The sequence below is a fragment of the Aquarana catesbeiana genome, linkage group LG04 (genome assembly GCF_042186555.1).
Source record: "Aquarana catesbeiana isolate 2022-GZ linkage group LG04, ASM4218655v1, whole genome shotgun sequence".
In the NCBI taxonomy this organism is placed as follows: Eukaryota; Metazoa; Chordata; class Amphibia; order Anura; family Ranidae; genus Aquarana; species Aquarana catesbeiana.
The window spans coordinates 567,106,017-567,130,265 of NC_133327.1; the positions used below are offsets into that span (position 1 = coordinate 567,106,017).

The following is a 24,249-nucleotide window of genomic DNA, read 5'->3' on the forward strand; positions in this document are numbered from 1 at the left end:
ACATTTTTTACCTTCATGCATTCCCTGTAGTAAAAAAATGTTTCAGTATGTGTATCACTATCATTTCTCTTATACTTACCTGAGCCCGATCTCAGTCCAGCCTTGTGCCCATCTGTAGTGGCTCTTTCCTCTTCTCTCTGCTCTTGCTGGCTTTGCTGACAGCAGCGGGAGCCATTGACTAAGCAAAGCCCTACCAAATGCAAAACCATCATTAAAGTTGTTTTGTTCTGATTCTTTCTCTTGTGTTATTTCGTGTTATTTCTCATCATTTCAATCTATGTTGCTTAGGTTGCAGCTGTCTGGCCAACAAAATATGGGCTATTATTTGAACGTAACAGCCACTCTCATGAGGTGCCACACAGTCCTCCTAGGTAAGTGTTTTTCATTATAGTTCTCAGCAGAAAAAGCAATTTAATTTAAATTGTTTCTAAATTTATTGATGTAATACAATCAAGGGATTACATTTTAATTAAAGCGTAACTTCTCCCAAAAGAGGAAGTTCCACTCTTCCTCCCCGCCTCCTTCACATTGGCACTTTATTTTTTTTTTGTGGGGGGAGCACGTACCTGGCTTTGACAGGTACTCGCTCTCCCATTTCTGGTCATCGACCAAAGTGGAAGTTCGGCTTTCCCCTCCTTCCCCTGCAGCTTCCAGGATACATCACAGGTCCCAGAAAGCTGCAGGACCATTCATTCCCAATTAGTATGTCGATGCAAAAAACCCACATCTCACATTTATGCCAATTTAATATTAGTAGCCCTAGATCCTTTAGACTTAGGGATAAGTGGCTGCAAGATGCTCCTCATTTAGACATTTGATTGGGGTGACATATGGGATCTCCCAGTTAAAACACTTGTTTCCTTATGTGATGGACTGATTCAGTTCAAGATTGTACATGGAGCTTATTTCACCCCTTATAGGCTGTATATAATGAATCCATCTCACACACCCCCCAGAGTAAATGTGGTTACTCTCCAGGAAATTATTCCCACACCTTCTGGTCATGTCCTGCCATCACAAGCTTTTGGTCGGTCGTGATAACCATCATTAACACTTTTTTAAATCAACGCTGGTCCCTCAAGCCATTGAAATCTGTTTGTTAGGCCTTGTAGATAATATTCTCCATACCAGGGCTGATAAAACGCTTGCTGGCCTCCTTCTCTTCTATGCAAGAAAGGCTATTACTTTGCAATGGAAGAAGCAGACTCCTCCCACAACTTCTTTCTGGAAGCAGTTGATTAATAAGAACCACCCATTATATAAAGATACTTATGCCAATAGGGGTTGTCTGGCTAAATATGATAAAGTGTGGGCGAAATGGTTGTCCGACCCCAAAACTGCCTCAAAATTTGTGGACAGTGAAGGGTCTGGGGATGCCCAGATGGACCTAGGTCAGTTTTGGGTTGCGTGTGGTGAAATTGGAAAATCTTCATCTTTTCTTGTGTCCTTTTACTGCTATCTAATAGTGAACGTTAGTCTGTCACACCATTGTCCTCTTGATGTTGCTCCCGCTAACTGTTTTTTGTATTTTGTGCCTTCAATGACTGACCCCTGCGTGGGCAACATACAAATATTCAAATATTCATTGTTTGGTTCTATATGTTGTGTTTGTTTGTAGTTGTCTTGTACATGAAAATTCAATAAAAAAGATAAAAAAAAAAAAAAAGAAATATAGCTCTCTCAAGTGGGCTGTGTCATATAACTCAATCAATCCCTTTCTTTTTTGCTTATTGCCCTTGACATCATAAGAAATCTTTTTAAAGCTGGCATCTGGGCAAGCCAGAAATGTTCTAAATAGATGAGCTATTTGTATTCTTACTTGAATCTAGAGGCCCTTTGTATATTTTTTTCCAGATCTGTGCAGTAATCCAACTTGAAGAAATTCCTGTAGCCATCTATTTGCCCAGGGGGCATTGTGTTTCCAGCCGCTGTGGGCACTTTTCCTGGGTGCTGACAACGTTTAAATTCTTGTTTAGGGGCTTCCTGTAATAAAGATTGGTCACTCCTGCTCTCTATCTTTGTGCAGGGTGACTGGTCTTGTATCTGCCCCTCTGTAGTTTTCTGCAACGGGATGATTTTTACAAGGTAATATCTCCGTCTGCAAAGGCTTTGGGTGTAAAAAAAAAAAAAAAAGTGGATTTTCTATCCTTTGTAGCATAATGTACAGTCAGCATTTATTTAGATCAGAGATTATCACCAGTTATAATCAAAGGTAAACAAATTTTAAACATTTCAGGAGATTCTCTTGTAATAATCAATTCTGCTGGTATGGTTATTGAACAGGTTAGACCGTTTTAAAAAGATGATGAATTATCTTATTGCCATTCATACACCTATACATTTCCTATTAATGAACAACAGTAACTGCAAATGTTTAAAATATTTTTGTTTATAATATAAAGAGAGAAATGCACTTCCTGTTTCTTGTCAGTAGTCATGAAAGAATTTGGCATACAGTACATATACAGTGGGGAAAATTAATTATTTGATCCCCTTCAGATTTTGCAAGTTTGCCAACTTACAAAAAATTAAGGGTCTTTAATTTTTATCATATTTGTATTTTAAATGATAGAGACAGAATGTCAACCAAAAATCCAGAAAAAAAACACGATACAATGTTATACATTGAGTTCAGTTCAGTGAGTAAAATATATACTTGATCCCCCTACCAACTAAAAATAATTTTGGCTCCCACAGACTGGCTACAGTATGTGCTTATGTGGTATACAGATTAGTCCTATACATTTAAGAAAGTGCTCCTAACGACAACTCCTTTATGTGTATAAACGACACCTGTCCACAGAATCTCTTTCTTCCATTCAAACCTCACCATCATGGGCAAGACCAAAGAGCTGTCAAAGGACATCAGGAACAAGATTGTAGACCTGCACAAGGCTAGAATGGGCCATCAGCAAGAAGCTTGGTGAGAAGGAGACAACTGTTGGAGCAATTATTTGAAATGGAAGCAATACAAAATAACCATCAATCGCCCTTGGTCTTGGAGCTCCATGCAAGATTTCGCCTAACGGGTTAAGGGTGATCATAAGAAAAGTGAGGGATTAGCCCAGAACTACAGGCAGTTTGGATCACAGTAACCAAACAGACCATTGGTACCACAATATGCCACCAAGGATTAAAATCCTGCAGCGTCCTCAAGGTCCCCCTCTTCCAAAAGGAACATGTACAGGCTCTTCTGAAGTTTACCAATGAACATCTAAATGATTCAGAGAAGGATTGGGAGAAAGTGCTGTGGTCAGATGAGACCAAAGTTGAGCTCTTTGGCATTAACTCGACTCACTGTGTATGGAGGAAGAAAAATGCTGAATATGACCCTAAGAACACCATCCCTGAAGTCAAGTATGAAGGTGGAATGCTTTGGGGCTGTTTCTCTGCTAAAGGTACAGGCCAACTTTGCCGCATTGAGGGGCCAATGGACGGGGCCATATATTGTAAAACTTGGATAAGAACCTTCTTCCCTCAGCCAGAACACTGAAGAAGGATCATGGATGGGTCTTTCAGTATGACAATGACCCAAAACATGCTGCCAAGGCAACAAATGAGCAGCTCAAGAAGAAGCACATTAATATCGTGGTGTGGCCTAGCCAGTCTCCAGACCTTAATTCTATAGAAAAGTTATGGAGGGAGCTGAAATTTTGAGTTGCCAAGCGACAGCCAAGAAACCTTAAGGATTTAGCGAAGACCTGTAAAGAAGAGTGGACCAAAATCCCTCCTGAGATGTGTGCAAACCTGGTAACCAACTACAAGAAACATCTCACCTCTGTGCTTGCCAACAAGGGTTTCTCCACCAAGTACCGAGTCATGTTTTGCTTGGGGATCAAATACCTATTTTACTCACTGAACTGCAACTCAATTTATACCATCTGTATCATGTTTTTTTTTCTTGATTTTGGTTGATATTCAGTCCCTATCATTTAAAATAAACCTATAAATAAATGTTATAGACCCTGAATTTTATTTGTAAGTGGGCAAACGTACAAAATCTGCAGGGGATCAAATAATTATTTTCCCCACTGTAGCTTTTCAGTCTCGGGAAGCATACACTGTTTTCCTCTGCTCTTTAAAAAAAAAAAAAAAAAAGTGACACATTCTCCAGTGTTTTACCGTTTCCATTCCTGCTCACGTGCTCTACATCTCCTCCTCGTTCAACTCCATGCTCCCTCATGGTACCTGCTGCTGGTATGCATGACTTAGATGTAAGTGTTTAGTGGCTGACCTGTCCATTTTAAAATGTTCACCCGTGACCCAGAAATGACTAAATGGTTAGTTTACACAATGCTTACCATTATTGGAGTTCTTCTGTAATGGATTGTTTTCTTTCTTAGGGAACCTTTACCAACTATGTTTAGCATGCTGCATCCATTGGATGAAATCACACCTTTAGTGTGCAAATCAGGAGGTAAGTGTACAAATTTAGGAGAAAATACATTTAGAAAAAGGAAAGCGCACTAAAGCTACTTCGCTACACTCTTTAAACCATAAATACACTGTAGCCCACGACAAAAGCTACTACTCTAATTCCTCTCCCGGCATGGGTCTGGGCCCGTTTGCCTGATAGTAGTAACTGCCAGCTTGTGTTGTGAGCTTATGTTTTTGTAAAGGGGGCGCTTGTCTCCAACACACTGTCATTCACAACACAGGCTGACAGTTACTACTGTAGTAATCTCTCTCCCCAGATCAGCAGTAACCCTTTTACAAGTATATATTTGAGTGGGCTGCTGCTGGTGTAATGTAGGCATAGGCAGGGTGTGTCCACATTGGATACAAGGTAAGTGAGAATGAAGAGTGGGACAGGCTTTGTGTTCTGCTTGTGGAATTGCCCATAAATTGAGCTTTTGCTTTTGGATAGTCCTTCAGCCAGCATAAACAGAAAAAAAATGTGTGCCTTTACAGCACAATGCAGCCATTGATATAGCCTGTGTCTATGTCCTGTGATATACTCCAAGAAAAGGATTTACAGGTAAACCAAAAATCCTAATATTACTGCCCATGAATATAAATTTACACCATATATTTTGTAGTAACATGTTGGCTGTTAAAGATTTTTGCCATTTCTGTGTTTAAGTATCTATGATATTCCCTAAATTGGCCTTTTACAACCTTTTTACCTATAAGGAACACATGAAATTATTTTAAGGTCTCAGGCAACTCCTTCTAAAATTGAGATTGCACCTATATCTCACGGTACATTAGCATGATCAGTAAACTGTGCAAAGTTTTCAAGAAAATAATAAACAACATGGCATACCTGAAGTATTTTGAACAACCTAGGCTTATGACATCATGCACAGCGCGCTCTCTCACTCTCGTGAGAGTTTGCCAGGAAGGATGGGGAGTGAGTCATAAGAGGGCGAATGAGAGCTGGAGGTGTGCCTGTGTATGTGAATCCAGGAAGTGAACAGGCAGTAGCTTCAGCTGCCCACAGTTGAAATGGTTGCAGCCAGACTTAGTGGAGGGAGATTTCTGAAGCATATTTGGCAAGTACAGAATCACAGTATATATAAAATAATATGTAAAGTGGTTGGAGGGAAGCTTCAGAATGGCAAAGATGTTTTTATTACAAATTATGTGAGCAGACTGCAGTTCCTCTTGAACATGCTTGCTCTTTCATATTTTTGTTATTGTATTAAATATATTGATTTGTATACTAGCCACTAGTGGGAGCAAACGTTCAGTTCAGCAAATGCCTCCAGGGATTGCATGTTCATACGTAAATGCAAACTGCACATAGGAGTTTTTTTTTTTTCTAGCAAAAATTAAATTGGATTTTATCAAGCTGACCTCTTACATGTATCTCACAAATGTTGCAGATACTAGACAATACCTTTTTAACTTTTACCTTTTATTACAGGTATATTTGCCAGCTCTCGTGTGCAGTATGTTTCTGATAACACACTAAGGATTGTTTTCTCCAATGCTGACCCATCCATTGTGATGACCTATGATACAGTGCAGGGTGCACATACAGTATGGGCCCTGCGTAAAGTCAAATCAGAAGTAAGGAGACATAAATTGAGTGTATATGCAGTAGATATACTTTGCATTTTTATAAAAAAAAAAAAAAAGCGTTTCTAACTTTTCTTCCATCTTTCAAAAATGTTAAATTGTTGTCTTTAAGTACTTTGTTAAAAACACCTGTTTATATAGCAGATTACCTGCAGTTTGATTGTGTACACAACTGAGTCAGAAGGGTAAGTTAAAAAGGATCTTCGGTCTTGTTAAAAAAAAAAAAAATTAAAAGCCAGCAACTTTAAATACTGTGTGTTAATAAACACTCACCAGCCCAGGGATCCGGTGCTGTCTTCACCCAGGCCCGTTCTTAACCGATCTTCGAGTCCCCAGTGCAGCTATGTTGGATGTGGGAAGCCGCCTGTGACATTCTGCTGTTGCACAGCCAGATTCCCACTGCGCAAGTTGAGCTGCATTTTCTGAATGGCCCTGCAGCCTCCTGGGACAGTACATTTTGTCCCCCGCTGCTTCTGTGCAGACAGGAGGCCCTGTATACATTTAAAGTTGTTCTAGCCTGAGCCTGCACAGGGTTGATGACTGTCACCCTACCCCTATCTGACAGCACTGAGCCAATAGCCAGTGTTGTCAGAAGAGACAAAGGGTAGATGCTGTGCCTTTTTATACTTTTAAATACTGGGTATTTTCTTCGCTCCCAGAGGCTGAACAGAGCGATGGGCTCCTCTGACACTAAAATCGATCATAACTGTTATCAACCTTTTTTATTGGGTAAAACGGTTAACAAATATCATTGAGGTACAGTTTTTGAGACTTCATATAAGTTGTTTTTTGAGGAAATGAGACAGGGGCCTGGGTTTCTTTACATGGCATTTAGTAGTAATGAGCTGTATTGGTTCATCAAGTGAAACCAGGTCTTTCCTGAAAATGACATTTTGGTTATGTAACAATAAGGTGAGGTCCTATATTTGCATAGTTTCACTCTTGATGCATCAAATAGATGCATTAATAGGTAGTGTTTTATATTTTTTGATATAGAGGAAGTTATTGGGAAGTAAGAATGCTAATGGGCCTTACCCCAGGTTTATATCAGTCCGTTTTACTGATTTCCAAAAATTGTGAAGGAAGAGGCAACTCCAGAATATATGCTTGCTTTAATTTTTTTTTTTTTTTTTAAACAAATTGGAGAGGGTTTAGAACACTTGTCAGGTTTTTATTGCTGTCTGTGTCCAGGCCCAGATTCTCACTCTTCATTTGTCATGGTTACAATTATTGTGTCCCCACAACAGTAATATTTGAGACAATATTTCTGATGACAACCAGGAATTCCCTCACTTTGGAGGAATTTTCTCTTACTGCCTGTTTTGGCCATGGGACAGGACGTGAAGGGAAATCTTAATGGAACACAAATGGCAAAAAAAAAAAAAATGTGACTGGGGGTTATAATCCTCCCTTATTCTATCCAAAATTGAAAAAAAAAGTTTTGCCTTTTTAGTGCTACTTTAAACTTTTGACTTTTTTGATTGTCAGCTGAAGGCTTGTGTGACAAGCTGCTGAACAGTGTTAGAGAGCCATCTGGATGGATTATTTAGGAGAACTTTAAGTGAGATGGAGCAACATGTTTATTCATAATACAACATTTCATATTCATGTTAAGCATATCAGTTTGAAGTTTTGGACGTGTTACAGTAGCAACTGGATCACTATGTGTTGTTGATATACAGGAACAGAATGCAGTCTTAAAATATCCAGATCAACTGGGCACCCCACAACATGGAATAATGAACAGCTCTCTGACAGCTCACCTGCACAGTGTTTCTAAAGGAGATTCGCCAACAGGTTCACCTTTTCAGAACTATTCCTCAATCCACAGCCAAAGCCGTTCAGTGTCCTCCCCCAGCATCCATTCTCGTTCCCATTCTCCTTCTATTTCCAACATGGCTGCTCTGAGGTAAAGGACTAGAATAGTACATTACATTGCTTTTTTGTTTTGTTTATGCAGCGGAAAAAAAATGTTTAAATATGTTTGCACTGGTAGTTTTTGAGTGTTTCAGCATGTCATATTGACTACAGGGTTATCTTGACACTTTCTTTACCCATGGAGCACACCGGAATGTACTGATCACATTATTTTACCTGAGCGTTAAGAACGAGTGCCTCATTCATATTTTTCCCCAGACTTAATAAAATAAAAACAAGCGTCAGAAACCAGTGTTTTAAGTCTGAGATTTATAGCCTTTAAAGACGAAATCCAGTTATGCATATTTTTTAAATGGCTACTTTGGTCCAACTTATAGTAATGTAACTGTGCATATATCATACCTGGCTGATGCCCCTAGAAGCTGGAAATCTCTGAAGTAGACACTGCCACTCGGCTCACCTGCTACATTCTGAATTTCGGTGGTCGGATGCTCGGAACTGATGTCATTTAGAGAATGCTTTGCATTTTCTCAAATATTGCAAAACATTCTCAGATTGGATGAGATGGAACGTGTGATGTCACCAGCCCACCTTTCCACCTCATCCAAACAGGAAACACTTTGCATTCTTTCAGAAAATGCAAAACATTCTCTAAAGAGTGCCTTTGCTGTTTTCACAGTGCAGCAGGGCAGCCTCTTAGCGCAGGACCCAGAATCAAGTATAGATTACTAGAGTAACACTGTCTTCTGCAGTGATTACCAGCTATGGTATATGCATTGTTACATTGGTTCAAGCTGGACTATGTAGTAAATAGTAGATATCCATACCTGGAATTCTTCTTCTTTAACCATGTCACGTGAAACGACATACCTGTACCTTGTTTTGAGGAAGTGGTTGTACCGGGGTGAAGCCTGCGGTTGTACCGTCGTGAAGCCTGCAGCTGCACCGTTTTTTAGAGCTGGCGGTCGGCTTTCTAATGATAACAACCAATGCGGCTCAGCAGCCGCGCGGCCATTATCACAAGGAGCAGTAGGTGACTTCCGCCCCACTGGGAGACCCGAGCGACCAGACAGCACGTCAGCCGGCTGGCCAGAGTTCTGAACAAAAATCGGCTTTGATCTGGTCTCTGATGTAGTAACCTGAAAGTGACGTCACGGTTTACTTGGCTGCCATTGGCGCCGATTTGAAAAAAATTCCTAGTATTACAAAACGCAGATTTTGGCGTTTTTTTTTAATACTTTTAAGTGCAAAGGAGGGATTTGGAGTCTTTTAGACCCCAGATCCCTCCATAAAGAGTACCTGTCACCGCCTGTTACTATCAAAAGGGATGTTTACATTTTTTGTGACAGCAATAAAAGTGATCAGATTTTTTTTTTTTTAAAGAGACAGTGTAAAAAAATTAAATAATAAATAAAAAATGTTTTAAGCGCCCCCGTCCCCGCGTGCTTGCGCACCAAAGAAAACGCATACGTAAGTCCCTCCCTAAGATGTAAACGGTGTTCAAATCACACATGTGAGGTATTGCCGTGATCGTTGGAGCGAAAGCAATAATTCTAGCAAAAGACCTCCTCTAACTCTAAACTGGTAACCAACCGCTACATTTTTTAAAATGTCGCCTCCTGGAGATTTTTAAGTACCGTTGTTTTTTTGCTATTCCACAAGTGTGTGCAATTTTACTAAATATATTTAATGTTTGGGGGTTCTAAAGTAATTTTCTAGCAAAAAAAAAAAAAAAAAAAAAGATTTTAGAAATAGGCTTGGTCCAGAAGTGGTTAAAGAGACTATCTTACTAGCTATTTAGCACAAAACAAGCTCTACATTAAAAAAGAGTGTGTGTGTGTGTGTATATGTATGTGTGTATGTGTGTGTGTGTGTGTGTATGTATATATATATATATATATATACATATATACACACACACTTTCCTTTTTAAGGGCTGACAGAATAACCTTGTAAAGTAGATTTTTTTTTTTTTTTCCTTTCCTCCTTTTTCTTACAGCCGCTCCCATTCCCCGGCTTTAGGTGTGCAATCCTTTTCCGGCGTACAGAGGTTTAATTTCTCCAGTTACACCCCTTCACCGAAGAGGTTAGGAGTCTCCCATTCCCCTAACAGTACTTCCAGCGATTTCTGTACTCCAGAAACAGAACCCATTGTTCCCGAGCTCTGCCTTGACCACCTGTGGACAGAGACTATTTCAAGGTAAAGATGTGCAGAGAATCTTGTTAATACATTTAAATGTGTGTGTGTGTTTTTGCTCAATTTTAATAATGTCTATGAATGTTTACGACTGCTCATTTGCCTAATTTTTATTATTTGTAAAAAAAAAAAAAAATCTTTATTTTAGAAATAAACTATAAATACAGTCTTTTTTGTGTTCTCAAAGTACTCTGGCATGTCTAATAAGACACACTAGCATTAACTGCTGGCTTGTGGATTGGCTCTTCCTAATTGAGATTCTATATAGAGCTGTATGATTTAGACACAGACAGAGAGAGTCACTTAAGCCCGATACACATGGGCTGAAAATCATCCTGGTTCAGCGGGAAATGGCCAACTTTTGTTCTGTCACAGCGAGAGATATCCCATCATTGTGTTAATGCATGAATCTGAGTTTTTTTTTTTTTTTCGTTCAACCTGTTGGTTGAACAAAAAAAACTGTGTGTACCCAGCTTTAGCTGTCTGTACATGTACTGATTATAGAAGAATGGAGGCTAGGGGATCAACTGCAGCATTGCAGTTAAAGTGATTGTTAAAGGCTTAAGGTTTTATACCCTATCTTAATGCATTCTCTGAATGAATTCTCAGCTGCCCCTCCTGTAGAATTACCCAAGCCTGATCTCGATCCAGTGCTTGCTTCCAAAAGTAGCTGTGCTGCTCTCTCCTTCCTCTCTGGACTCAGAACAGCGGGAGCAGAGGGCAGGGCTGAGCCGCACTGTGTGTGTCAATGGACATGGTGGCACACAGAGAAGGGGAGGAGCCCAGAGCACCATTGGGGACCCAAGAAGAGGAGGATCGGGGCTGCTCTGTGCAAAACCATTGCACAGATCAGGTAAGTATGTTTGTTTAATAAGGAAAAAAAATACTTTACAATCCCTTTTAAGATATGCAGAAAACTTGCAGTCAAACTGAAAATATGTCATCGGCATTACTTAAGCCTCCTCTCCCCAGTGATCAGACTGCAACATTTTAATTTTGTAGTACGGTTAAAGGCCACACTGAAGAGAAAAACAAATGCATGCATTGTCAGGGGGAGTACTGCATTCTGTGTGAGAAGTAAAACATACCTGCAAGTGTTACCCTGGACATTACTTATCATGTGTGCACTCAATATAAAAGTATTTATCTGATGTTAGGTCATGCCAACATAGTCAAGGTGGATCTCAAACTCTACCTTGTTTATCACATTTGATGGAAGAATTGTCTCAAGTTGCAATGGCATTCTCTTTGCAGTATGGACAAATCTACGTCCTACTTTGCAGCATGCTCTGTCTAGGGCAAATTTGCTCTGAAAAACATTGATGAATGAGGCCAAAGGACTCTTTATTATTCTCTTGTTTTCACATTCACAGGGAAAAGAACTCACAAGCCACTAAAGTATTTATCACTACTGACCTGTGTGGACAGAAGTTTCTGTGTTTTCTTATAGAATCCCAGCACCAACTGCGGTAAGCATTCTTTATGAAATCTAGAGAGCTTGATTGTCAAAAGATAAGTAGAGCCAAAGTTTTTTAGCCATACTCCTCCTCTGGGTCACTTACTTATGCACTCCGGTAAACCAAGATTAAGCCAACAGCAGGCTAAAGCCCACTGTCCGCTGACATCACAGAGCCTCTCCAGGCTCTGGAAGGATCCTGACCATATTGCCGGGATCCACCTAGCTGTTTGACAGCTGGCTCCAGCTGTCAGCGTGTGGCTGAAAGCCAAAGCCATTTGCGTCTGCCCAATCTGCAGCCTGCCACTGCAGTGAGCACTAGAGTGACAGAGTGGAGAGCAATGACTGACCGTCACTGCCCTCTGCTTGGAGAAAACCAAGAACTGAGTGATCAGTGGTCATGTTATCACTCAGTTCTCAGTCTTAGACCTAACATGGAAAAGCTGCAGCATTACATGATGCTGTAGGGTAGAGGTGAGAGCATTTGTTTGTTTTTTTACAACCCTAAACTTCTGCTTTGAAGCTGAACTTTTTAAAGAGAAGTATCTGTGTTTTTTTTTTTTTTTTTTTTTTCTTTTTCAAACACCGCTGATCGCTCGGTTCTCAGTGCCCTGTGAGCAGAGAGCTGGTGACTGTTAGTGGAGCACTGGGTTGTGGAGGGGGTGGGAGCAGCTGGCTCAGGCTCTCAGCGGCTTGCTGAGCCAGGTTTCTGTCCAGGCTTCTGGGTGGATCCTGACCATATGGTTGCCATCTTTCCACAGCCTAAACTGGCCCTGGGACATCAGACGACAGTGGGCTTCAGCCTGCTGTCTGCTGAAAATGGGTCACAGGAGTGCAGAACAAATGGGAGAAGTAACGCCAAACAAGCTTTTTCTTTTTTTTTTCTAGGTTGATCCCCTAAAGGCAGTCTGATAAATCCTAGGATCAACACTTATTTTTCAATGCTACTGTAGCTACTAGAACCTTGTACTGCAAAAGACTGTATCACATTTTGCTACAGTAAGAAATCCTGTCCATAATACAGAAGTTAAACTTCTTTAATTACAGCTGTACCGGATGCCTTTTGTGGCTTCTTTACTGCATGATGCTGAAGTGTAACAACTGTATAATGTGTTAAAACTCTCAGGGGGCTCATCTAATTCCTTACAGACAACATTATCAAAGCCACGATGTGGGCAATTCAGGTGGATGTGTTACATGCCCTTTACAGTTCTTCTGATTTTATATTTTGGTTTGCCTCTTTTATAATCATTGCTGAAGAGACGAGTTTTTAGATAAATATTGAAAGACCTGAATCACCTACAATATTTATTTTCTTCTCAGTATGGTAAAGTTTGAAGAAAGCAACGATAAATCACAGCTGATCTTTGGCTCTGTTACTAATATCTTTGCAAAGGATGCTGCACCAGTGCAGGTAATTTCAGCTGCTTTTTTGCTAATTATTTTTTTTTTAGGTTATCTGTCATAAATGTCTGCTACATTCTGTATTATTTTGTTTTCAGAGCATTGACACCATGGCGATACTTGAGAACAATGGTAACTTGGTTTTATACACAGGGGTGGTTAGGGTAAGTTTTCATAATCCAAATTATGTTTAAAATACTAATCAGTCATGGGTCTTTACACTTCATGTTTAGAAATTACATTGAAATGTATACTGACATTCATCATTTTAATACTGCAGGTTGGAAAGATTTTCATCCAGGGACTGGCTGCCCCATCTCTTTCCATGTCTAATCCAATGCCTCGTCCAAGCACCCCACTGGAGAGTGTTAGCACCCCTACGAAGCCACTGAACAAGCATTTGGTCCCTATGGATGAAATGGTATTATGCTTCTGTTTAAAGACACATGTAATGTGTATTGCATGAGCTATACCAAGTTGGTTTCCTGTCTGTGTTATTTTTTTTCCCATGTCATAGTGAAAGTTTAGTCAAAACTGTTTATCACAAAACTACACCTGTATTGCCTGCACTAATATTGATCCTATTGTGGGAACTAAACTAACTTAAAGTGGTTATAAACCTCAGAAATGAAATATGAACAAAGCATGTCCCTCTGTAGTTTGTACTTGTCTCACTACAGAGGGATGAACTACTTGGTCTCACTGGACTACTGGGTCTTTTTTTGCCGTCATGTTTTTATTTTATGTTTCTATTTTGTCTGCTGCTTCATTCCTCTGCAATCAGCATGAATTACTTCTGACAAGGTTTCCTAACACCAAGAGAAAAATGGTGACGGGTAGGGACCTCCAGCTGATTGACACCCTCAGGTCTGTTCCTGTGTGCTGTGTGAAGTGGGTGTGTCCCTTCCCTCCAATCAGCTCTCAGAGCTCTCCTCACTGAGATCTTCAGAGTGTAACGTCAGCTCTCTGCCCCCTTTTTTTCTGAACACCCAGACAAGCTTTAAAATTCAAAACTTTAAATTGATGTAGAGAATAAAGGGCAGCAGATAGGTTCAACTTATGTAGAAAAATGTGTTTCATCTTTGTGTACTACCTAAGGCCAGTCACTTCACTGGGAATATGGAAGGGTTTACAACCACTTTAAATACACCAATTATGTGGTACGCGCTCTCCCAGAATGCACCAAACCCACTAGGACCTAAAACCTTTTTTTATTTAATTTTATTAAAATTTGTGTGAAAAGTATGCCATGTGCTTTATATAGTGTTTTTAGGACAGGTTTTTAGGTTCATTGAAAAAACTGTATACCACTAAAACTAGATCACTCTAACTCAATACTATGAAACCAGATAAAAGGGTACACCTTCAGTTAGCAGTGCCTATGTGTATATATGTTAATATTTCAGTGGGATACAGTCACATGTGTGCCAAAATGGCTTTTTTAAAAAACAGCCATGTGGCATCTTGTTGCTTTATTTTCTTTCTACAAATACTATCCCTCTGACAAAGCCTTCATTTAAGAGGGTGAAACATGTTCAGTCTTTTTGTTTTGGTTTTCACTTTTGGGCACTTTTTTAATATATATAAAAAAAAAATTATTTGGGGGAGAATGGGATCATGAGTTGAGACTCAGTGTATGTTCACAGCTATGCAGCTGCGCTTCATGTGTTTCTCAGGCACGTTTTGCTGTACAGTTTTTATGCATTTTTGCATGCAGTTTTCATGCATTTTGCATTTATGTTTTTTTTTTCTCCTCTTTAAACATGCTGTAAACACATTGTACATAGCTAGTTGCTAAGGAGGGGGCAGCTGAAAGTAAAAAAAAAATTGCCAGCCAAAAAAAAAAAAAAGCGTTGGCTCCCCCCCCCAGGTCCATACCAGGCCCTTCGGGTCTAGTATTGATTCAGAGAGGATCTGTCTTCTTTCTCGCCGCACGGTTACCCCCTAAAAGCAAAAAAAGGCCGCTCTTCTTCTAAGGCTGTCTTCCTCCATTGTGTTGTCCCCCACTGGCATCTCTTATATAGCCATGGGGCATGGCCATCCGATGACGTCACCCAGAGAGCCTGCCCTTTGTGACGTCACGTGTCATCACAAAGGGCGTGTTCTCTGGGTGACGTCATCAGATGGCCACGCCCCTTAGCTATATAAGAGATGCCAGACAGCGGGCGACAACACAACGGAGGAAGACAGCCTTAGAGGAAGTGCAGCTTTTTTTTTTTTTTTTAAGCGGGTAACCGGCGTCAAGGGAGAAGGCAGCTCTGGGAGAATACAGCTCGGGGCTGTATTCTCCCATTGTGTTTTTGACATGTCCTTTTTTTTAAAAAGGACTTGTCAAAAACTGGCTCTTGTTGTTTTTAACATCTCACTCCTTTTTGGGGTGAATGGGTAGGGCTACGTTGTTCCCAATACTGATTCACGTGGGGGGGGCAGGATCTGGGGGCTTCCAGGTTTCGATAAGCCTCCCGCCCGCAGACCCCGACAACCACAGCCCAGGGTTGTTAGGAAGACTCCCTTGTCCCCATCAACATGGTGGCAAGGTGCTTTGGGAGGGGTCTCCTTCGAATCCATACTAGACCCGAAGGGCCTGGTATGGACCTTGGGGGTGGGGGACCCCCACGCCGTTTTTTCACTTTTTTTTTTCTTACATTCAGCTGTCAGCTGATGAGTCATCAGTTGTTAAGGACACAGCGACAGGCTTCCCGGCCCCCTTCTTAGCAACCAGCTATATACAGTGTTTTAAATGGAAAAATTAAAAATGCAAAACCTATCAAAAATCGCATTACAAACACAACACATGCTCCTTTCCAAAAACGCACCGACCGCAAAACACATAAATGTGAACGTGTGCCATAGGTCTAGCATGGATTTGGAGGGGACCCCCCACCCATTGCCAAAATTTTTTAAAAAATGGAGCGGGGTCCCCCCCCAAAATCCATACCAGACCCTTGTACAAGCATGCAGCTTGGCAGGTCAGGAAAGGGAGGGGTAGCTAGCACCCCCATCCTGAACCATACCAGGCCTCAACATGGGGACAAGGGCCTCTTCCCGCTGACAGCTGATGAGTCATCAGTAGTTAAGGACACAGCGGCCGGCTTCCCAGCCCCCTCCTTAGCAACCAGCTATATACAGTGTTATAAACAGAAAAATAAAAACCACAAAACAAGTCAAAAATCGCATCACAAACAAAACACTTGCATTTCTGGTGCAATTCCATTGAAGTGTGTTACATGCAAAACACGTAAAAAAAGTCCCCGGCCCTTTCCAAAGATGCACTGGCCGCAAAACACATAGACGTGAACGTGTAACATAGGAAACAATGTTAAATGGACTGTAGTGCGTTTCTGCAAACTGCAAAACGCGTTAAAAAATGCTTAGGTGTGAACCTAGGGTAAGTATTTAAATCTCTTATTGGGAGACATACTGTATAACAGCACTTCACTTACCTCATATGAGAGCAAACTCTGTAGCATGAGTTGTTTTAGACAGTATTGTATTTGCACAGACATCAACTTAGCAGGGAAGACTTAGCTGGTTTACCCACAAATAATTGCTGTTGAGGCTGTGTTGGCAACAGTCTCCCATAGTAAAAATATGCTATGTGACTGTTCCCCCACTGAAATATTGACATATACTTACAGAGTTAAAGCTAAGCTCTGCTGACCGGGCAGTGAGGAGCTGGCACGATAGTGTTTATGTTATACAGATTTTTTTTACAGATGTGCTGTCTCAAAAGGACTAAAAACACATGCATATTTTCACACACATTTTAATAAAATGAAATAAAAGTTATGTTTTAGGTCCAAATGGGTTTGGTGTATCAAAAATGTTTATCTTTAGATAGTATGTGAAAAGTTCAGAATCTTTGCCCAGTTTTTACTGCCACATTCTGCATTTGTGATCTCGGGACAGGTAGTGAAGAAAATAGTCTTCAAAGGGGGTGCAAACAGCATTAAACTCTTGACAGAGGTCCTTCCACAGGTAATTCCACACATTATCCTAAATATAAGGCTCAACTCTGGACAGATATTTAAAAAAATAAACAACTGGTACGAGTACCTGAACTTGACTCTATATCAGTACATCATTTGTACATCAGCACCGAGACTGAAAAAGGAGCAACACTAGAAACCAAACCAGCATACTGCACGAACATATACTGACAAGAAACATACTGTAGGAGTGTGTGCAGAGAGCTGCTGCTGCTGCTTCAATGTCTATGCACAGATTTGAGATAGGGAGGTGAGATACAGCAGAGAAAAGTAAGGCCAGTTCAACTCAGTATTTAGCTGTTTGCGTGGAGTTCAGCTTAAAAAAAATTAAGTTTGTGGTGCTCCGAATCCACATTGAAGTCGAGATTTGATCATCTGATATCTACATTTATTTGCACAAGTGATTTTTGCTTTTCAATTTAGAAATGCACATTATGCTGATCTGCCTGGGGAATCCTATATTACACTGATAGGTACAGTAGGTGGGTTCTGGGCATTAATACAGTTCTCTATTTATCCTACTGCGCTTTGGTGTTTGGTCCAAGGGGTGTAGAAGAGTAATCTTTACTGAGAATGCTTTCAGGGCTAGAAATGTTTCCTCTGTTGGAAGCAAAGCATTGTGGGAAAGTTTGGGGATCTGGCAATTTCCTGGAAGACTGGCGATGCTTATGCAACACCATGGTCTGTGTTTAGGGGTTCCTAGATTGTGGAAAGGACTTTAGTTTGATGTCTTACTATTTGGAAAGCAGCAAAAGTTTCTTATTGTATTTATTATCATTTGCCATTTAGTGAGCTTCTCGAAATTATAGAAATTAAATCTTTTAACTAAGTTATTAAAAGGTCATTTGTAAGGCTGTGAAAGCTTACAGGAATTGTACAGGGAGATGGGCTTGTGAAGATAATTTTGCTTCATTTACAAGTTCACATCCAGAAATGTTTAAAATATGTCCATAAACTGGGATTTTGATGGTAGTTTTATCTGTTGTAACTGTATAGGTGTTAAAACTTCTTCCACAACCATGATGTGATTTCCATTGTTTGCTGGATGGCAGATGTAGTAGTATTTATGGCAATAGATATCCATTCTTATTATGGTTTTATTCCCAGCACTTTTTGGTAATTCAAGGAATCAAAAATCCGGATCATGAACATCTTTAAATGTGTGTGTTGACTGTTTTCTGACATATGTACATTTCACATAAAAGCCATCTGTGGCCTTTGTTTTTGTTTACAACTTTATTTATTTTTTTTTTTTTCTCAGGCAGGTTTGCTTTCTCCAGTCCCTGAGCTGCGGGACTCTTCCAGGCTCCATGAGTCTAATTATTTGGATGACTGCACTTTTCATCAATTTGGAATGTACATTCATTCTGTTAGAGACCCTGTACATAACAGACTAACACTGGTGAGTTGTTCAAGATACTTCAGGCTTCCATTAATTGCTGTAGATGCCTAGAGATGAGCTGTGGATTGATTTTCAGTTTAGACAAAGAAAACTAAGGCCTCATGCACACTGGATGTTTTTAAAGCTGCACCTAGGGGCGTCTGGTGTTTTTCTTTTCCTGCATCTAAACTCCCCTGCATGTTAGCCTATGTGTCCATGCACGCAGCGTTTAGAGGCAGGAAAAAACCCACTGCCAGTGCATCCAGAAGCAACAGTTTGGCAGAAAAAAACGATTGCTGCTAAACGTGCCTAAATGCTAGGTGCGTTTAGCAGTTTTGCATTAATTAATTTCAATGGCCAGAATAAATTATTCTGGCCAATGAAATGAATTAACGCCCAAGAGCTTGAAACCTATAAAAGCTCCTAAAACTTGTAAAAGCTTCGGACACTTTTACAAGCGTCAAGCATTTTTTCTGCAAACGCGCTAATGGCTTTTAGGTGAGTTAAAATAATGTCATGTGTGCATGAGGCCTTACTGTTGAGTATTCCAGGTCCACAAGAACAACTATAATGGAACAATGGCACTGGACATTTAAGTTTATTTTAAAGCCAAATGTATTTATTTTTGTTTTGGATAGAGTGGATTATGGTTAAACACCACCCCTGTCAGTTTTATTTTCTGTGGTGTCTGCGTTTGGGGAGAATTGCCTTTTACTTTTCCTGCCTCTTCCATAGACATGGCAGAGAGTAGGTAGAAAATCTCTACAAAATAAGGAAAATATCCTATCAATAGTTGTCAACAGTACACGTGTCGTTATTAAAAGATTTCCCTTCTATTCCTGTTCTAGTGACCGCTCGATTTTTTCCCTTAAAGTAATTGTAAAATCTCGTTTTTTTTTAAATAACAAACATGTTATACTTTCCTCCCCTGTGCAGTGGTTTTGCAAAGAGCAGCCCAGATCCTCCTTTTCTTGGGTCCCTCTTCGCTGCTTCTATCCCCTCTTTCCTGTTGAGTGCCCCTACAACAAGCAGCTTGCTATATGGGCACCAGAGCCGAGCTGCAGCTCTGTGTTTCCTTTCAGACATTGCCCCTGTGCCACTGCTGTGTCTCAGCCAATCAGGAGGGCGAGTCCCGGATGGCTGAGGGACTCATGGACATCGCTGGATAGAGAGGGGGCTCAGGTAAGTATTAGGGGTGCTGCTACACACAGAAGGCTTTTTATCTTAATGCATAGAATGCATTAAGATAAAAAAAAAAACTCTGCCTTTACAACCCCTTTTAATTTTAGAATACATGGAGCCAATGAATCTATCCAACACGGTCAATACAGCAATTGAAACTGGACAGAAGTTTTTACTATTCCCTTATTATTTAAAAACAATATGGCTTTAGATTTACTTTAATCCAAAGCAGAGGTTTTTTTTTTTTTTTTTTTTTTTTTACATTTAGCTGCGGGAAGGCAGCAAGGTGTAGATCAGAGGGTCGGTTCTCTTGTAAAAGCCATCTGAAAGGCTAACTAGCTGCTGGATCACTTTTACAAGCAGCAAGAGGTGACTCCCCACAACCCTCCCCCTGGCCAGCAGTGGAGGGAGTCGGTGACAAGCTGCTCTGTGTGCACATGTTGGCGGGCACATGGAGGGCCATGGCTGGGGGCGCCTCAGCCTGTCTGTGCTGGCGCTGTTGCTTATGAGAGTAGCGGCGGCTGGGTTTGTGTAGTAACATGGAGTCCTGTGGAGAGGAGAGCGGAGTCATCAGTACTCTGGCCCGGGAGGGTTCGAGGTGGCTGCGGCCTTCCCAGCCGGAGATGTGACCGTGAAGGATGATGAGGCCTTGGCTGAGCCCGAAGGAGAGCAACGAGAGCGGCAGAGCCAGGTGAGGGGGCCGGGGGGTGGGGGGCTGTACTGCCCTGAAAGGAGGCCTCTCACCTGTATATGGTCACAGCACAGGTACCTCTCCAACCTGACATTCCCAGCCCTGGACTCCAGGAGAAGAAACCCTCAGCCCTGCCATCTATACAGCACAGGGGCTCCTCTACCTCTGATATAAATGACCTGGAAGACTCCATGATGACAGTATCTCCTGAGGGCCCCACTGACACCATGAAGGCCACACATATAGTAAGAAGTCACAGCACAAGAGCTTCTCTCTGTCTGCCATTTCTATGCTTGGACTCCTCCATTCCTATTCCTGCACTCCTCCATTCTTCAATTCTTATCCCTGGATTCCTCCATCCTTATCCCCAGGCTCTTCCATCCTTCATTTCCTATACCTTTTGATCCCACTGTTACCGTAACTGCAGAGTTTTTACCGGAAACCCTACACAAAACATTCTTTTACCACTCAAATGTTATAAAACAATGTCATGTGACAAGAAAAGGTGTTCGTGTTGCAAAAAAGCAAATCTAGTATTTAGGGACTGCGTTTTTGCAAGAGACTTGCCACATACCAATAGGAAACTACATGCTACAAGAAACACAGGCTAAGCTCCCATACTTCAGGTAGTGTTTAAGCATGCTGTTATGTCTACCCTTACTGCTTAATAAGGATGTGTAGGAGGAGGCAGGATGAGCTGGGCACACTTCAGGAAGTGCTGAAGCTTTACAGGTCAGAAGGGCCCAGCATTTGGCTAAGGTAGGAGGTACTGATCTTTCCTGCAGGTATCTGCAGGCACCTACTAGGTGCCTACAATCTTTATACTTAAATGTAATCCTTTAATATTTATGACACACTCTACTAAACAATGTTTTAAATATAAGTAAATATGAATGCACTGTTTGTTCATTTTTCATTCTAGGAAATGACAAATGGATCTATGGTTCGGATTACAATTCCAGAAATTGCTACCTCTGCATTAGGTAAGTTTTAAAGTAATAAAGCAAAAGGTATAACCCAAGTACTATAAAGCATATGGATTTTTTTTTTTTTACAGGGTTAGAGAGTTTAGGTTTATCGTTTTGGCTAAGCTTACACTTGGACGGACAATCATTGCATTCCCATATCCTTCAAGCCCAGCAGGGCTGAGACAGAAGCTTGTACATCGTAAGGACCCAACACCCAAACAAAAGCCAAGTAACTTGGTTTACGCAGTGAAGTGCAGTGGTGAAGACCTGTACATTGAGGAGACAAAGCAACCTCTCCACAAACTGGCCCAACATTCACCTTGAAGGGATTGTAAAGTAAAAAAAATAAATAAAAAACAAACATAATATACATATCCGCTCTATGCAATGGAATTGCACAGAGCAGTCCCAAACCTCTTTTTCTTGGGTCCCTCGCCCGTGCTCCTGGCTCCTCCTCTTCAGCAAGTGCCCCCATAGGAAGCCTTTTTCTATAGGAGCACTCGTGCAGGCTCAGTCCTGAGCTGTGTTGCCTGCGTTCTTAGACACAGACAGTTCAGCTCAGCAATCAAATAGTGTGAGCAGAGTGTGAGTTGGGACTGAGCCGGACTGTTTGTGTCAAAAAACGGGCACTATTTTGTGTTTCTATGCACTAAAATTTTTTTTTTTTTTTTCTTGGCGTATCACTTTGGGCTTTTTCTTAGAGTCTAATTATGTTTTTTTTTGCAGTTAAAAAGTGTCTGCAATCAATAAAATACATTCTGCCAAAAGAAGTAGCTGTTCAAATGCTCAATAAGTGGTATAACTGCCACAATGCACCTGGAGGACCAAGTAATCATTCAGAGTGGAATCTCTTTGTTACTTGCCTTATGAATATGATGGGTTACAACACTGATAAACTGGCCTGGACTCATAATGTAAGCACAAATCATATTGATTATCATGTAAGGAGATAAAGGCATAAAAACCTAATAAGCTGCTGCATTGATTTCATTGTTTTTATTTTTTATCCTAAATTTATATATACCTTGAAATTGAATATTGTTATCACTATTCACTATTAATCACGCCAGGGGACTGGAGGACCTCAAGTATGCGGAACGACTACATACATTAAAGTTATTCTTACTGGACGAGAGACACTTAAGAGGATATATGATTGCAATAAACAAATTATCTAAATGGTGATCCAAACAGGGAAAAGACTATTCGGTCACTTAAGACACAGAACCATTCACTGAAGTGTACGAGAAGCTGCTTAATCACAAACTGCGTAGGGGATTGTTTACAGTTAGAGCAGTAGGGATATTGAACCACAATTGGTGGTGTCAGCGGAGAGTGACGTTAAGTTTAAAAAGCTCTTAGATGGGCATCTTGGCGAACACAATCTACAGGAATATGGGAAGTGGTAGAGACATGAATACATACACACTCATACACCCACACAGGTTGAGCTGGATGGACCGCTGTCTTTTTATTCAACTTTATCAACTATGAAACTATGTTGTAATAATTGTTATTGTTTTACATAAAGGGTATACCAAGGCACGATAACGTGAACGTTAAAGCTTCATGAAACAACAATTGTAAAAGGCGTCTGTATTTAGGTACATAGGAAAAGTGATGCAGTTCGTTTTACATATATTCGGTTCCATCATCACTAACAAGTGCTCAGTGGGTCTGTCTGCAGGATACAATAAACATATATGGTAGCATTTGAAAAGAAGGCAGTTTGTCCATATGCAGAATGTAACAGCAATTTGATTTCAATAAGTGCTCATACTGCACAGTAGTGTATCTTTCTTCTAGATTGTTTTTTAGCAAAATTTCATTGTGTTTGAAGCTAAATTTTAGACACAAGGGACCTCTGTCAAACAGTTCCATGTGAGGAAATGCTTAAAGACTGCTGCAAAAATCATTTAAATGGACCTTGTACTGAGAAAATATGTAGGCTGCCATGGTTGAACTCTCCTTTTAAAAATTCTCATTGATTGACTGTTTTTCTGATGCAAAGGCTTCAGTGCTTTCTGGGTCAAGAACTTCTGACTGTACTAGTTGCATGTCAGTGACATTAAAATTATTAAGGTAACAGACAACCAGGCAAACAGTGATTTTAGAATGTCAGCAATGGCAGGTCCTGTAGTCTATATTTTTGTATGGGGGTACAGGAAGTCCAACCAGAAATAGCCTAAAAAAGACTCCGTCACACAGCTTAAAAGATATGTTCACGTTTTGTTACATGTTACACCCATATTCAGGATGTAACATGTTACAAATACACCGCCCCCCCCCCCCCCCCCCTCCCCATTTTTGCAGCTAGCGGGGGATCTTCTCCGCTCGGCCGCGTCATTCATTCACTGTGTTCTGTGAATGAATGGACTACAACTATCAACAGTCTTTGCAGCTGTCGGGTGGTAGTTCTCAATGAATTACCAGGGCTCTGTTGAGAGCTGTGGTAGTTAATTGATTCTTCCTGTCAGGGTAAAACTGCCTGCCAGTACGGGCCAACAGGAGACCTGCATGACATCAGCAATCTGCTGATTATGGGTGCAATGCTTCCAAACTCTTAAAAAAAAAATAAAAAATAAAAATGTGCATTTTTTTTTTTTTAAAGGTGACTTTATCCTTTAACCACTTCAGCCCCAGAAGATTTGGCTGCTCAATGACCAGCACTGCGTCGCTTTAACTGACAATTGCGCGGTCATGCAACGTTGTACCCAAACAAAATTGATGTTCTTTTTTCTTCCCCACAAATAGAGCTTACTTTTGTGGTATTTGATCACCTCTGCAGGTTTTTATTTTTTGCGCTTTAAACAAAAGAAGAGTGACAATTTTGAAAAAAACACAGTATCTTTTACTTTTTGCTATAATAATTATCCCACATTTTTTTTCCTCGGTTTGGCCGATGTGTATTCTTCTACATATTTTTGGTAAAAAAAAACGCAATAAGCATATATTGATTGGTTTGCGCAAAAGTTATAGCGTCTACAAAATAGGGGATAGATTTATGGCATTTTTATTATTTCATTTTTTACTAGAAATGGCGGCGATCTACGATTTTTATCGGGACTGTGACATTATG

General features: G+C 40.6%; 1 protein-coding gene across 1 annotated transcript in view; it reads left to right on the top strand.

Annotated features, from left to right (window-relative positions):
- Window positions 1-24,249, top strand: part of ANAPC1 (anaphase promoting complex subunit 1) — a 168,091-nt gene that overhangs the window by 45,863 nt on the left and 97,979 nt on the right. The window contains exons 6-17 of the mRNA XM_073628045.1: window positions 289-371; window positions 4,344-4,417; window positions 5,870-6,015; window positions 7,707-7,933; window positions 9,902-10,102; window positions 11,473-11,568; window positions 12,879-12,969; window positions 13,058-13,123; window positions 13,240-13,380; window positions 18,210-18,350; window positions 21,125-21,185; window positions 21,897-22,084. Of these exons, the coding sequence (XP_073484146.1) occupies window positions 289-371; window positions 4,344-4,417; window positions 5,870-6,015; window positions 7,707-7,933; window positions 9,902-10,102; window positions 11,473-11,568; window positions 12,879-12,969; window positions 13,058-13,123; window positions 13,240-13,380; window positions 18,210-18,350; window positions 21,125-21,185; window positions 21,897-22,084 (1,515 nt within the window). The remainder of the gene's footprint in view (window positions 1-288; window positions 372-4,343; window positions 4,418-5,869; window positions 6,016-7,706; window positions 7,934-9,901; window positions 10,103-11,472; window positions 11,569-12,878; window positions 12,970-13,057; window positions 13,124-13,239; window positions 13,381-18,209; window positions 18,351-21,124; window positions 21,186-21,896; window positions 22,085-24,249) is intronic.